This window comes from Bipolaris maydis, assembly GCF_028858645.1.
Source record: "Bipolaris maydis strain C4 unplaced genomic scaffold PSV08scaffold_1, whole genome shotgun sequence".
NCBI classification, from domain to species: domain Eukaryota; kingdom Fungi; phylum Ascomycota; class Dothideomycetes; order Pleosporales; family Pleosporaceae; genus Bipolaris; species Bipolaris maydis.
Genome location: NW_027093857.1, coordinates 1,685,768 through 1,699,739, shown reverse-complemented (window position 1 = coordinate 1,699,739; position 13,972 = coordinate 1,685,768). Strand labels below are relative to the sequence as shown.

At 53.7% G+C, this 13,972-nt stretch overlaps 2 protein-coding genes across 2 annotated transcripts; both read right to left on the bottom strand.

Moving 5' to 3' along the window:
• Positions 1 to 135: 135 nt before the first annotated feature.
• Positions 136 to 7,961, bottom strand: PSV08DRAFT_169130 (uncharacterized protein; the record flags this gene model as incomplete). The annotated part of the gene is made up of 10 exons (XM_014222813.1): positions 136 to 258; positions 326 to 521; positions 576 to 1,136; positions 1,187 to 1,527; positions 1,713 to 1,806; positions 1,985 to 3,826; positions 5,016 to 5,241; positions 5,393 to 6,298; positions 6,370 to 6,463; positions 7,203 to 7,961. The coding sequence occupies 10 exons, from the start codon at positions 7,959 to 7,961 to the stop codon at positions 136 to 138; spliced, it is 5,142 nt and encodes a 1,713-aa protein (XP_014078288.1).
• Positions 7,962 to 8,145: 184 nt separating this feature from the next.
• PSV08DRAFT_406537 (SWI-SNF complex subunit) lies at positions 8,146 to 13,859 on the bottom strand. The gene is made up of 13 exons (XM_066093744.1): positions 13,375 to 13,859; positions 13,069 to 13,315; positions 12,508 to 13,001; positions 10,445 to 11,186; positions 10,368 to 10,411; positions 10,191 to 10,334; positions 9,967 to 10,151; positions 9,702 to 9,936; positions 9,628 to 9,662; positions 9,449 to 9,588; positions 9,282 to 9,418; positions 8,964 to 9,239; positions 8,146 to 8,914 (listed from the first exon to the last, which is right to left on the bottom strand). The coding sequence occupies exons 1-13, from the start codon at positions 13,636 to 13,638 to the stop codon at positions 8,576 to 8,578; spliced, it is 3,282 nt and encodes a 1,093-aa protein (XP_065949964.1). The 5' UTR covers positions 13,639 to 13,859; the 3' UTR covers positions 8,146 to 8,575.
• Positions 13,860 to 13,972: the final 113 nt, after the last annotated feature.

Genomic DNA, 13,972 nt, shown 5'->3' with positions numbered 1-13,972 from the left:
AGGACATTTGAGATGACAGTAGATGGACAAGAGTTCTGGATGGTGTATATGGTGTGCTTAGTATCCAGGGTTGCTTGGCGGTGTCACTACAACTAGACCGGATAAGTTTGGAAACCGCTGTTGTTGAAGCAGCGCTCAAGCTTCAAGTCGGCGCTGGATAAGACGCTGAAGCATCTCCAGCTGAGCACGCTCTTGCTCTGAAGGCGGTGGCGGGTCTGCGTTGGCCATGGCTGTGATGACGTTCGGAGGAGCCTCGGACTGTTTCACGTGAGTTAGCGCTATTGATCACAAAACAAGGCATGTGGGGCGCAGGGAGAAGTCTTACGGTGAGACTGTAGATGAGCGCCTGAACTTTGCCCTCGCTCAAGTCAACCTCGGGTTCTTTTCCTGCCAGCTGAGCTAGGGAGAGTGCTGCTTGCTGTTGTTCGATAGAATGTGCAAGGTAGTTGTGCATAGGCGCGTTGCGTTGTGCTGCAGCCTCCACAGCCTTTGGTGCACCATAGTTCTTCGTTACACGACCACTGCAAGACGCATTAGTACCTGCTATCATATCGTGAAGATGAGAATATACATACCTCTTGACTTTGCTGATGAAGTCGAGGACAACCCCCTTCTCCGGCACACGGAAGATCTTTGAGCTGAGATCTTTCGAGTCATTATCGCCGAACACGTAGTTACCTTCGCCATCAGTGTCGTCATCCGGATCATTAGTGATTTCGATCAAACCGTTGTTGCGCATGCCGCGTGAGAACGTTGGCTCAACGTACTCAGACTGTTTGCGCACTCGAACTCTGCGCGTGATTCGGACAAACGGCGTAGTGTTGCCCATCTCAACATCGTGGTCATCAGCGCTCAAATCGTTCTGCACCAACAAACCACTACGAAGATCATGATCAATATGTCGGGGGCATTTCCAGGCATCGCGCTGAGATGCATCAAAGCTGATGTGTGGTGGATTAGCGAGTGGGGGGTCACAGCAGTCCAAGTGCCAGTATGCGTGACAGAAGTCACACTTCAGCATTTGGCGCTTGTTGCCGCTCGATAACCCACACTGGGCACACAAGATGACTTTTTGGTCGTTGTCGATGACCTTGGTGTATTCTGGCTTCTGGTAACCATATCCACTGTTCTTCGCCCTGTTTTCATTGTTAGTGACAAATCACGCGATGGAACGCGTCACACTCACAGAGGGAACTTCTTGACTTCCTCAAAGTAAGATCCATCAGGACGCGCAGAAACACCCTCGAAATTGTTTTGGATGTCTTGTGGTAAGGCAAAGGCACGAGGGTTGGTGCGCTCCAGCTTATCGAAGAGCGGCCCCAAGCTGGGATGAGTCTCTTCGGAGTCATCGGGTGCACCAAACTTGGCATTACATTCGTAGCAGTAGAAGGCACCATCAGGTACTTGTGTCCTAGGTGGATCGCAGCATAGCAAGTGGAAAACACGTGGGCAGTTTTCGCAGCAGACAAACTCGCCAGCACCTCTACACGCAGAGCAGAAGTCGTCGCTCTCCGACTGTGGCGAGTTCTGGCATTCCGTTAGAGGCGAAGATAAAACTGAGAGTGGAGGAGAATATGGAAATTTAGGAGGGGTTATGTTCGTAGTGAGAAACATTGGTGTTGAGAGATGAAAAAAGAAAATGGTGTTGATGAGTTGTGCGGTGGAGGAGGAATGGTGTGGTTGGATGCTGCGGGATTTTGAGTGGCACTTACGGGGTCATTGTCATCAGGCCCCAGCTGTCTCGAACCGCCACCACCAGTAAACGCTACACCAGCAATAGGTCCTGCATCTCGGTTTTTGACTGGCCTGTGTGTACAATAGTTAGTCTTCTGGTGATTCGATAGGATCAACGGTATTGTTTGATGCAAACACGCAAGGCTTGCCTACTCGACGCTAAGAGTACTGCGCCGATACGGGTACAGACATCGACCTATGCCCCCAAGGGCAAGACAGCGATGCTGCAAGAAACAAAAGAAATACTTACGATCGCTTAGTCCTGGCACCCTGACCGTTGGTGAGCTTGACCCGCTTGGGCGCCGGTCCGACTGCTGGTGTCGAAGGTCGTGTCACTGTAGCTGGCTCAGATTGAGGCGACGAAAACCGTAATGGATCGTCTCGCAGACGCTTGGTGCCGTGGTTTGGCGCTCGTCCAGGGCGCCGTGGTTGATCAGAGTCTACCGGTGGCCCTACGGCAATCTGGGATTCTGTTAGAGACTCCGTCTCAAGGATTTCGTCGTCAAAGCGGACGTCAGAGACTGGAGGGGGGATTTGATCGAACTGGCGGATAGGCTGTTCCTCCACCATAGATTTGCGCATCTGGTAGAGGCGATCGTCTTCCGCCTGTTGCTCTGCAGTAAGTGGCTGCTGCTTGTATGCATGCTTGCCAAAGAGTTTTCCCGCACTGGCTTTCGCCTTCTTAGCAGCGCGTGCATGGGCAATGTTCTTCCCTTTCTTCGGTCCTGAGGCCGGTGCTGCAGCAGCGCTCTTTCCGTTGACCTGCACCGGCTCTGGAGGACCCTTTAGCACTATCTCTTCATTGACCTCTGAGAGCTCAGAATCGCTTGCACCAGTGTCGGGCGTCCTTGCTGCTGGAGTAGGCACAGTCGTCGAGAGACCACCATCCATGTCCATAGCAGAATCTGGCGCGGATTTTCCGTTGGTAGTAGCTCGTTTCCGAGGTGATTTTGAGGGCATCCTTGGTGTTGATTCTGCAGAGGTATCTGCTGCTGGCAGAGCAGGCGCTGTGCTGAATGGGTGGGGCGCAGCTTCAGAATGTGGGTCCAGTGCTGACTGCAATGCCTTGTGCGTGTCGTTCAGCATCGACTCAGTGGTCGAGACAGAATCATCGGGAACAACTTCACTGCTAGCCCTAAGGGATGGCGGCTGGCTGGATAATGAAACACCGTTGTTGGCCGTGTTGGGCTGGTCAAAGCGCCTGTCTCTAGTGAGGCCCATTTTCATTTTTTCTTCAAGCTTGAATGACTTGATGAACTTGCGAAAACGGTTATATTGCTTGGGCGTGCTCCTCTCGTGAATTACTGCGTCTAGGGCCTCGGCAAGTTCTGGGTCACTTTTGCTCTGTTCAAAGGCGCGCTTCAAGGCGATGCCTACATAACGCCTGCCCTTGCTGCTGTTGGCCTTTGAAATGGCATCGTTGACAGCGATCTGGATGCGCTGTGTGCTCGCTGCAACAGGCTCGGACATGGAAATCGCCTGGACGGCCGGGCTCCCTGAGACGGGCGTGCTCTTGCTGTAACAGTTCTTTACAGGCGTTTTGCCGTTGACGGGTGTCTTGCTTTGCACGGGCGTCTTGCCCCTGACTGGAGTTTTCGATACCTTCACCTTCTTCTTCGGCTTGGTAGGCTCATAGTCATCATCCTCTTCGTCCTCGAGAACAGGAAAGCCGGCCTGTACCTCGTACTCTTCTTGCCGCTCCGAATCATCAGGCTCAAGCTCGGGAGCCGGAGTAACTTCTGGAGTCGACCCAGCGTCCTCACCAAACGCAATATTCAATTTTCCCAGCAGTGAGTTTCGAGGAGCCGGTCCGTCGAGAGCGCGCGCGCGCTGCTTGTCCTTTGCCTTTGGGGGCACGCCGAGGGGGGCCATATTCTCCAGGACGCCGTGCCGCGCAAAACCGTGCTCTTCAAAAGAGGGCGCAAGAGTTTGGGGTTGGGGCTCAGTCCACTCGGTGATTGAGCGCTGCTTCTTGTCGTAGACGTGATCGTTTGTTGTGCCAGTAGGTGAGGCGTAGGGCGTGGTGCTGGACCTTGGTTGCGATCGAAAGTCGCGCTCCCGGGCAGACTTGCGGAGGGCCGGCATGGCGAAACTGGAACTTGGTCAGCGCGCTGTATTTGATTAACAAATCTTTGTTCTCACTTCGCGTGCTATCCGGGAATTTTACACGCCCCAATGCCGAGCCCGGTGTTGGTGGGTCGGTCGTGCAAGAATGAGAGCGATCAAGGCTGTTCGAGAGTGCCCTGGACGCTTGGACGGGCCTTCTTATTATGTCAGCCCCCTACACATTCACCAATGTCGCAGCACCTGGCAGACACTTGGAATCTGATCTAGTATCAGTAGGTAGAATGAAGAAGAAGAAATCTTCTGTTTCACCGCTCAGCATTAATACGATGGGTGAATAGCACTTCACACAGACTGTGAGGGACACGGCAAGTCACCCAACCTCCGCTTTTTCCGTCAGATCCTCCTCTTACTTTCACCAACCAATACCCACCACGTGAGTTTCCACACTCGTGCTCTATCGTAGCATTTTAAATGATACAATAAGTATGAAACTTATGCTCATATCCATTGTGTTAGAAACTGTTGTGCACGTTTAATTCAGGGGTAGGCCCTGTTCTCATACTTGATCTCATGCTACATGAAAAAAAAAAGCTCAGAGCAATCGAACACGAAACAAAGCCAGCCGACCTATCTGCATATCCCCTACTGTTGTTTTGGCAGAAAAGACTTCCATTCATGCTTGGCTTGGCGTGCAGGTGATGAAAATAAAGCAAAGGCGATTCTGCTTAGATAACCACAGGAAGCTATAACTACATCACGTAGACTTGGTAATCTATCTCCTGTTACCCAATAGTAAAAAAAATCAACCTTGGCCAGGTTTGGGAAATTCTTGTGGGATCGGGCTCCGACACTTAACCAGCCTTGAGTTGTGAGCGTTGTGTGGTATGTGTTCGCGACTCAATTCGGCAATTAGCAATAAGCTACTAAGCACTGATCTGTATCGAAATCGTACGATACATAACAAAAGCTTCCATGCATGATCACGCAGATAAGAGGCTCGTAGTTTTTCGGGGGACTGATTTTTTGGAGGTTGCTATCCCTTCTACTTGATCATGGCCTTTGCCCACAGTACATGGCACACCTTTTTTTTTGGGAGTACCAGTCATGTCTCTCCCCTACAATGCTGTTTTTACGCTCTCAAAAATTGGCACATCGTTCGGATTGGACTCGGAAAAGATTGGGCAAACTTGTAGATCTCTGCAATGTATGCTTACTCTTCGTCATCGCTCTCCTCCTCGGCAGCGGCGGCGCCGTCAGCGGCAGGCTTCTTCGCGGGCTTCTTCTTCTTCTTGTTGTTCTTCTTCTTTGTCGCAGTCTTTCCAATAGGCTGCTCCAGGATCTTGAGGATCTCCTCATCTTCAATCTTCTTATCAGACTTGTACTTGGATACGTCAATAGGAGTCGGCTGAGCAAGGCGCTGCATGCCGTTCTTGCCAATTGCTGTTCCAAAGTTAGCTATTAATTCCATTTTTTTCCTTCAATCTGCTTTAACCAGCTGTGATATGATCGAAGTAAGGAGTCACATAAACACGGTCGAGTAGCATTTGCGATCCGCGCCTAGAGAGTAGGTATATGGGGTCTAAAAACTTACAAACAGTGGAGAACAGCCTAGCAACGGGCTGGTTGTCCTTGTCAACAACGACTTCGTACTGGCGAAGTACACCAGTGCGGACGCACTCGACGACACCAACCTTGGCACCCTTCTCGTCCTCAAGCTGTCGCAAGCTGAAGGGGAAAGTTCCGAATTTCTTGACAACCTCGGACAAAAGTGCTCGGGAGGTTGGGCGCTTCAGTTGGTAGGTGGTGGCTGTGCGACGGTGCAGAGTAGTCCTGTTGCTGTTGTTCTTGACCTTGCCGCTTCCCAGACTGACGCCCATCTCGACACCCCAAACTTCGCCGGCCTCGGGCAGACCCTCGCCCCTGACGCCCTCACCAGGAGCAAGAATAATCTTCTTCTTGGACTCAATCTCGTTGTGGTCAAAGAGCCAGATGGTGGTGCTCTCGACGAGGTTGCAGTCGTAAGCCTTGACGACCTTCTCGAGCATGTTGGTCATCTGGCTCTGTGTGTAGGGCTTCTTGGTGGCAGCCTTCTTTTGCTCCTCCTCGTCGGCGTAAGGAAGTAGGCTTGGGGGTACCATCAACCTCAAAAGAAGCTCGTTTGCGTAGTGTGTAGCCAAAATGAGATCAGCTTCGCGTCCGGTGACCTCGCCAGCGTTACCGACAATGACATTGTCGCAAACAATGGTGCAGAAGCCATCGATCTGAGCGCCCAACTGGATCTTGACGACTTCTCCTTCCTTCAGTGTTGTTGCGGCCTCCTCAGCATCGGACTTGAGGGGCGTGTAGGGAGTGATGTAGGCGCTCGGTGAGATGGTGGTGCAGTGTCCAATACCCTTCTGGACCTTCTTGCCCTTGTAGACCTTGCCAACCTCCTCCTCCAGAAGCTTGTCGCCGCGCTCGCAGAGCTCGACAATGTTAGCGTCAGCGGCGATCCATCCTAGCTATGGGTTAATTTAGGTCTCGTGCCTGGAAATCGGCAGTAAGCGGAGGGGTGCGGGGCCAACGTACCTGAGACCTCCTTGAGGACTCTTTGAGAAATGTCGCCGGCGACCTTGTACTTGGTGATAGTATCTGGGTTCGCCAGAGAGTAGTCTGTCGTGTGCTGTTAGCTTCTGCGACCATTTAGCGAGGCCCAGGTCTCATCTCATGGAGCTATTTCTTTGTGCATAGTTTCATGCGATGCCGATACAGGCGGGGGCTGCGCGGTGAGCTTACCAACAGCTGCTGTTTCAGTGGCCATCTTGAGTATATGTAGTGGAGGAGTGGAAAGATGGTCCAGGAGCTAGAATTGGAGTGGTGCGCAAGGTCGTTCCTGTGTTTAGAGCAAGCCCCTCAGTGGGGTGCTTTCGAGCTTTCGCTTAGCCACAGCCCAATGACGACGATCGTCTGACAACGTCACTTGTGCCTTGATCCTTTGCCAACCGTGGATCCATCGCTCCGCATCCGAACCTGTGTGGGCGACATGCGTGTGATTGAGAATTGCATCTCACATGATCGCATTGCCTTTTAGCTTCAGTTCGTCTGCACCGCTCGTTGCTGTGTCATATAAGCACAGACTCCTTGGGGGAGGCATGAAGCTTGTAGCAGTAGAAAGTGAATACATTTTTCTCAGTCCTGTATACCGGAACATTACTACTAAGGGGGGGCTACTCTGAAATTCGAAGGAATAATTTGCTCAGGACTTCTCAAGGTTATAATCACACCTCCAGCAACCCATCCACCACAACCGCCCTATGATCACTATTAAACACACCGTCATCAAACCGATTCGACAACACACTCGCTCCTTCAACTGCCCAGTCTCCCTGCCCTCTCGGCCCCACAAACACAAAATCAATCACCTCCTTCCCTTCATTTTCAAACCCCGTAAACGTAATCTCATGCCCATACACCCATCTCGCTTGCTCTCTCGTGTCCTGCAAGATAGACTCCTCAGCATTAAGAATCCTATACGCCTCATCATCCGTCTCAGAATTGAGGTCACCACCAAGGAAGAAGGGCAGAGCGCTCGAAGACCCGTTTGCGGGCGCAGTGACTTGAGCTGTAACATTTTGAATAATCTTTGCAGACTCGCGGCGGGAAACGGGACCAGCATTGTCCAGGTGCGTGCACATTGCAACGAGTGTCTTCTTGCGTTGGGTGTGTTTGAAGGTACCAATCGTAATGATGCGGACGGAACCTGCATCCCATCCTTTTTTCCCTACTGTCCCGTCTTCGTTGAGCCAAACAGTCTGCCACTCAACTAGGTCCCAGACTGCTTTGCGGTAGATGACGGGACTGTACTCGCCCTTGGTTCTGCCATCGTCTCGGCCGACACCGATATATGCCCATTCGTTGCCGAGACCAGACATAATGTCGGTAAGTTGTGAATTGAGAACTTCTTGTAGACATATAAAGGCCTCGGGGTTGTGCAGAGTGTTGTAGTGCAGCTCGTTGAGGATCAGTTGGCGACGAGCAGACCATGGTTCCTCGCCTGTTGAGGGCGGATTAGCTGCATAGCGGATGTTGTGGGTAAGAATCCGGATGGGAAGAGATGTGGCGTTGACTTTCATGATAAGGGTGAGTAGAGTGGTGAGGAAGATGGTTGCTCTCAGCATCATGACGTTTCGGCAAAACACCTTGTCTTAGCTGAAACCCAGCGCACCGCCTTGCAACTTAACCAAGGTGTAGGGGTATTTGAGAGCCGACAAAATACACACTGCAATTTCTGGATCAAGATGAAAAGGTCCAGAAATTGCAGTGTATGCAGTATGTTACCACTCTCGGATTTGATAAAGCGTCCTTTTAAAGTCTCCGTGATGCAGATAAGTATGCGATTGCATCTACTTCTATCGCTACGTCGAAAACTATCAACCCTACTTATACAACCACCAGTTCCACTAGGAACAAAGCCAAGTAGCAAGATAACGCAGCAATAGTCTTGGAGGAAAAAAGACCAGGTTCAACAATGGTGTCCGCCGTACAGAATTGATCCAACGTGGGGGCTACGGTTTTCCAGGTCTTTTAGCCAGCAAATAAGAACGCCTAAGCAACAGCACGCGGTCTGCATGCGCAACTCCACATGCTCCTAATCAGAGCTGTTATTTGTACATGGAACTGTATACCCTGAATGCGCTCGCTTATGGACAAAATGATGCACCCCTAAAAAAAAATGACCTGCCTAAAGCGCGAGATTGAATGCATGGTCGCGATTGTTTTCCATTCCTATAACCAATCATTGACCAGTTCGTTTTCGTACGTTCTCCGTATGTGCCCGATTCTTCAGATGGAGTTCGAAATTGTTGACTGTCTGCTCGGGACCTGCATTATACAGCTTTCCAGGGCAATCCATGCATCGAATCCGAGGTAGGAAGTATGCTTTGTGGTTCGCAGGCAGTGGTGCACCTGGGGTAAGTGTATCTATCCGGACTTGCTTGGGAGCAACGGCGCCGGTCTTGGGATCTTCCGCGGCCTCGTTCATGACTGCGTAACGCATGGTGGATTCGAAGAGTTCACCGGGATTTCGGTCACGGAGATCCTGCAATCCTTGTTGGAGCCACGGGGGTGGGGGAGGCTTGTCAAAGTCAGAACAGTTTCCACATTGCCATGGGAGATCATCTTACATTTTGTGAGACAGGAGGCGCAGGCCAAGGCGCTTCCATTGAACCATCTGGTCTGTATTGTCGTTGCTCGTTCGAAGCAGTTGGTGTAGGGGTTGTAGGCGGGCGGGGTGATGCTTCGACAGATGGAGGCGCTGTCGGAGTAGAGCGAGAAGGTAAAGCCGGTGATGGTGATGGTGGCGGAGGCATTGAGTTTGCGGTAGGTGTATTTCGTGCCGGCGTTTGGGATGGTGCCATCATTGGGGTGGAAGCAGGCTTTGCGAATGCTTTTGGATTGGCCTGCCACTCTTTCAACTTGGCCGATGAGATGCGAAGTTTGACTATGAGTGAAGTGGATTCAGACACGCTCTCCTCGCGTGTTTCATATCTGAGCGACCTGGCTGTCCGCGGCTCATGATGAGGCTGGAGAGTGGACACTTCAGGTGTTGCTGATCGGCCAATGGCCGAACGCATGGCGGCTTGAGCGGCGGTAGCTGCTCCACGCATACCACGGGTTCGGGCAGTACCTCCAGTCAACTGTGCGGGAGCAGGTGATTCCAGTACAGACTCATCGCTATCAGACTCATCCGAGCTGCCTTCAGCGCGACGACGGCCTTCTCTAGCTTTCCGTGTGGCCTTGAAAAGCTGGCTTTCCTCGATAGTCTCTGCAGCTCCTGGCAAAACTGACGAAACAACCAGTGTGCGCACAGTCCGTTGTCGATCCTTGAGATCTGGTAGCGCTGGGCCACCGCGGCGATTGACCGATCGTTTCTGGCGTCGCTGCTCGCGCATAATAGAGAGCTCAGCGCGCTCTAGATCTGCATTGCTCAGCTCGTACAGGTAGGGTTGGTAGTCCTTGGTTGCCTGCATTGGGCGGAAGACGGAAGGGAGTGGAGAAGGCAAGAAGTTGTCCTGAATGTCAGCATCCTCCACAGGCCGCCCATCGAAGGGATGCCCTGTAATGTATAGACTTTTTGTGAACATTTGACATTGTTCCCTTATAGAATGCGCAATGGCTGTGGTAAACTCTCCGGAGAGGGACAGGTCCGCAGCCATCTGTCTTGCAAACTCCTCGGGCGCATTCAGCGGGTTGTTGATTTCCCATTCGAATTGGTCCATGAGTGTGTGCTGACCAATGGTGATGTTCAACTTGATGGATATCCGCATCTCATCGTTCTTGTATGCGGAGTATGGTAGGTGGGGATCCAATGGCTCGTCGTCAAAGAAGGCGTGAGGGTAGTAGTCCTGGACCTGTTCGTGGATCTCACGATCAATCTGCTGCATTACATTCTGGCGCAGCTCAGGTGGTATCTGGAAGTCTTCGACGAGCGTCTGGGCGAACAAGAGGGGGTTTGTGACGCGGTCGTGCAGATTCCAAGTAAAAGTGTCTCGGAGCTTCAGTCTGTCCAATTCAATGTCCAGACGCACAGGCACAAGCTCTTCAATCTGCTCCGCCTGCTGTGCTATCTTGTCTCTCGAAATCTTTAGTTGCGGCGCGAGCCGACGGCCAGCGCGCTTGGCGTGTTCGGGATATAGCAATTTTGTTTGCGGAAGAGCGCGGGGGTCTCTGGGGTCCGGGGGAATGTCAGTCACGCCGTTGCCATAGCCGGCATAGCCATAGCCAAAAATTGCGCCGGGGTTTTGGCGGCGCACAGGATAGACTTCGTCGCGGTAAAAGTGGCGTAGGTCGTTTAGTTGGCCGTATACTTTCTCAGAGTGCTTGTTGCGTTCGTACTTGTTGACGCTGTCGAGCAGGTCGCGCGCAATGTAGCGATCGAGAAGCTGTTTCTGCGAGCCCGTGGGTTGCGCCCCGTCATCGCGCGAGGGCGTGCGCGACGACTTGCGGGTGCCTGAACGCGATCGCTTTCGGCTGGGCGACGCGCCGTTGATGGCGTCGGTATGTGCTGGCGATGCTGTGTCGCCGTGGGTGGGCGTCAGGTTGAGGCCAGAGGCGGCCATGACGGCCTTGGCCTTTTGTTTTCCGTCTCGGATCGCGTTGTTCTCGGCGGACGCGATGTCTGCTCCATTGATGCTGGGGGGAGGGGCGTTGGGAGGCTGGACGGCGCCGTCGCCCGAGGTGCCGTTGGTGGTGGTGGAGGAGGAGGTGGTGGACGCGCCGTGCTGCTGCTGCTGCTGCTGCTGCTGGGCGGCGGACGAGTCGAGCGTCTGGGAGTCGGCTGTGGGCGGAGACAGCATGGCGGGGGAGAGTCTATTGCGCGCAGCAGGAGCGACCTGCGTGAAGCTGCCCTGGTTAGAGCCGCGACATACACGTGGGCAAGAGTGATGGATAGATGCGTCGACGTCTGGGTGGGTCGGTGGTCGGTGGGCGTCGCAGGCGGTCGCGACTGGCCCAAGAAGGGGGCGGGAGAGCGACGCAGCAACAACAGCGCCGCCAGGGCCAATGCCGCTGCCCTCGCCCGCCATGGCCATGGCCAACGCGACACAGACACACGCATATCCTCACAGAGACGGCATCGCGCTACTAGACAGCGGGGAGATCAACACAGGCACACAAACATACCTCTGGGGACATGCAATTTGCGCGTCGTCACTGGTCACCGGGCTGGCTGGGCCTATCTGTTTGGCTGTGCAGGGCAAGAAATGCCGATCGGGCAGTCGAGCGCGCAGCGGCGGTGCGCAAGGCTCTGGCAGGCCCGGAGTATTGGCAGAATCCTAAATCGGCGAAACACCTGGCTGCGGTACCTTAGTTAGTGAGGGGTCGCGGGCGTGGATAAGCTCGGGATGATGAGTTGTGTGTCAGGCAGGGCGCTGATGGGTTTGCGTTGCCGCTTGCAAGCGCCGAGCCACGCAGCCCATGCCACACAGAGTAGTGTAGAGTACACACGCCCACACAGCAAGGACACCACGCTCTCCCGCCATCCACCGGCTGTGGATATGTCCATCTCTGGGAGCCGAGCCAAAACGCCCCCCTCTTATTCCATTCTCCCGTACTACTACACCTGGGTGCACACGCCCGCATACTACCCGTCGACTCCACGCGCTCGGTCACGTGCTGCGCCATGGTGGGTACGTTCCGAGTCCGCATCCTAGAATAGTGCACAAGCCTGCCTGCTTGCGTGCTCGACAAAGCCACCGTGTACACTAATGCTCGGCCTTGTCCAGTGTAGAATAAATATTGTATTTTGTCTAAGAAACCGCCAAGTTCAAGTCAAAGTCGAGGCCGAAAGTCGAAGTAATGGTAAAAAAAGTAGACGACGCGGCCGGTGCTGCTACCTCCTGATCGCTCAGCTGCTGCATCAACGCTAAGGACGGACAAGGCCCTATACTTGCCAGCCTACCGGCCCACACACGCTGTTGCTGCCTGCCAGCCTACCGGCTGCATGTTCCTGATATACTACCGGCACATGCCTCCAACGCCATGCCTCGCTGACCCCCCGAGGTCTTGCGCCCTACCTGTAGTGCACCCAACATCGTTGAACGTAACATGCCATGCCCCCTCAGAGTAGTGAGTCGAGCCTCGTGAAAACACTCAAACACGCAGCAACCACCTGTAGCCCACTGATTAGCACTCACACCCACTGCCATGCCGAAACCATGCCACACTTACCTCGAGCTGAAGCTCCTTGTCCTTGGACCCATTCACCTCGTCCGTAACAAGTTGGCCCAAGTTGGCACCTATACCCTGTGATCCGCCCTGCCGCTTTGCAAAAGGCCACTGCGAGTATTCTGCCAAGAGCTCGTCCACCTGGGCAAACGCTCGCTCTCGCGCCTCATGGCCCAGCGTCGTCAAGGCGTTCTCGAGCACGTTTGCTGCATAAGCTGCACAGACCATGGTGATGGTTCGCAAGACCCTAAACTCCAGTTCTTCGGGAAGAAATTGGCTACCTGGCAAGACGACAGTGCGGTTGGTGAGGACGTTGCGGACCCGGCGTCGAATCTCCTCTTTTGCGCCGCCGTCAGCGACGGGATGTGTCGCCATGTCGAAGAGCAGGAAGTTCTTCTTTTCCGTGCGCAGGATGCCCTTGTCCACAAGCCCTTTACATAGTCGTTCGCGCACTTGTTTCAACTGGTAGCCAATCTTCATCAGGTTCCATGTCTCTCCTGTATGCAACAATAGTCAGCGTCTTGGAACACCGACTTTCACTAGCGTGTGTGCTGCCCAACGTACCGCTCATGAGATCAATCCATGAGTTGACACTCATCTTCTCGCTCGACTTCATCATCTTGAGGGCTTCGTCCAACAGGACCTCGCCCGTCAACGTGTCGTCAATCACCTCAATAACCCGGTCTGCAAGCGGGAACCGTCGTCGCGATGAATCCTTTTGCATGCTCACCCGGCCTCGGAATGCCAATTCTATCACGATGCATCCTCGCAACGCATACGAAATGTTGTCGTTCCAGAAGGAGAGGTATCCCTATTCTCGTGCATCAGCCTTGCCCCCTTTGCCAACCCTTCCACGTGCAATCAACCCACCTGCTTGTCCTTGAGCCCCATGAGGATAATCTCCTCCATCAGCGTCAACTTGGGCTGTTTGCTTCTTTCTACATTCTCGCTAATGTCGCGCGGGTCGAATGCAATCTTGTGTCCATTCTCCGAGCTCTCGTAGGACGTTTCGGGGGTGCGATCGTCGATGCGCTTGGGTGCTGGCGAACTGACCCGGCTGCTCTCGTCTTCGCCGTTGCCTGTGGCGCCACCGCCGCCTCCTCTCCGGCGCGTCAGACCAGAACTCGAAGCCATCGGGGTGTGGTGGTGGTGGAACTAGTGGGGGGTTCTGGTGGAAATTATGGGTGATGCTCCTCGACGGACGCAGGGATGAGGACGCTTGGGCAGCGCATGCGCAGTACCGGGTTTTGTGGGACTTTCGGTGTAAGAGGACTGCGGGTGCCAAAGTCGCCGGCCACTGCAATGCAATGCAAACAGTCCAAAGGGGTCGATCGCAGGCCGCTTGTGCAAGCCGTGAGTTGGGGTTGGTTCTCGCGTCACAGTAATCAGCGGGCGAGGCCCGGGTCTCGCGTGCCAAGAATAGTTACACACGCCTCCATCCTCTGGTAATCTGCCCTCTAGGCACCAC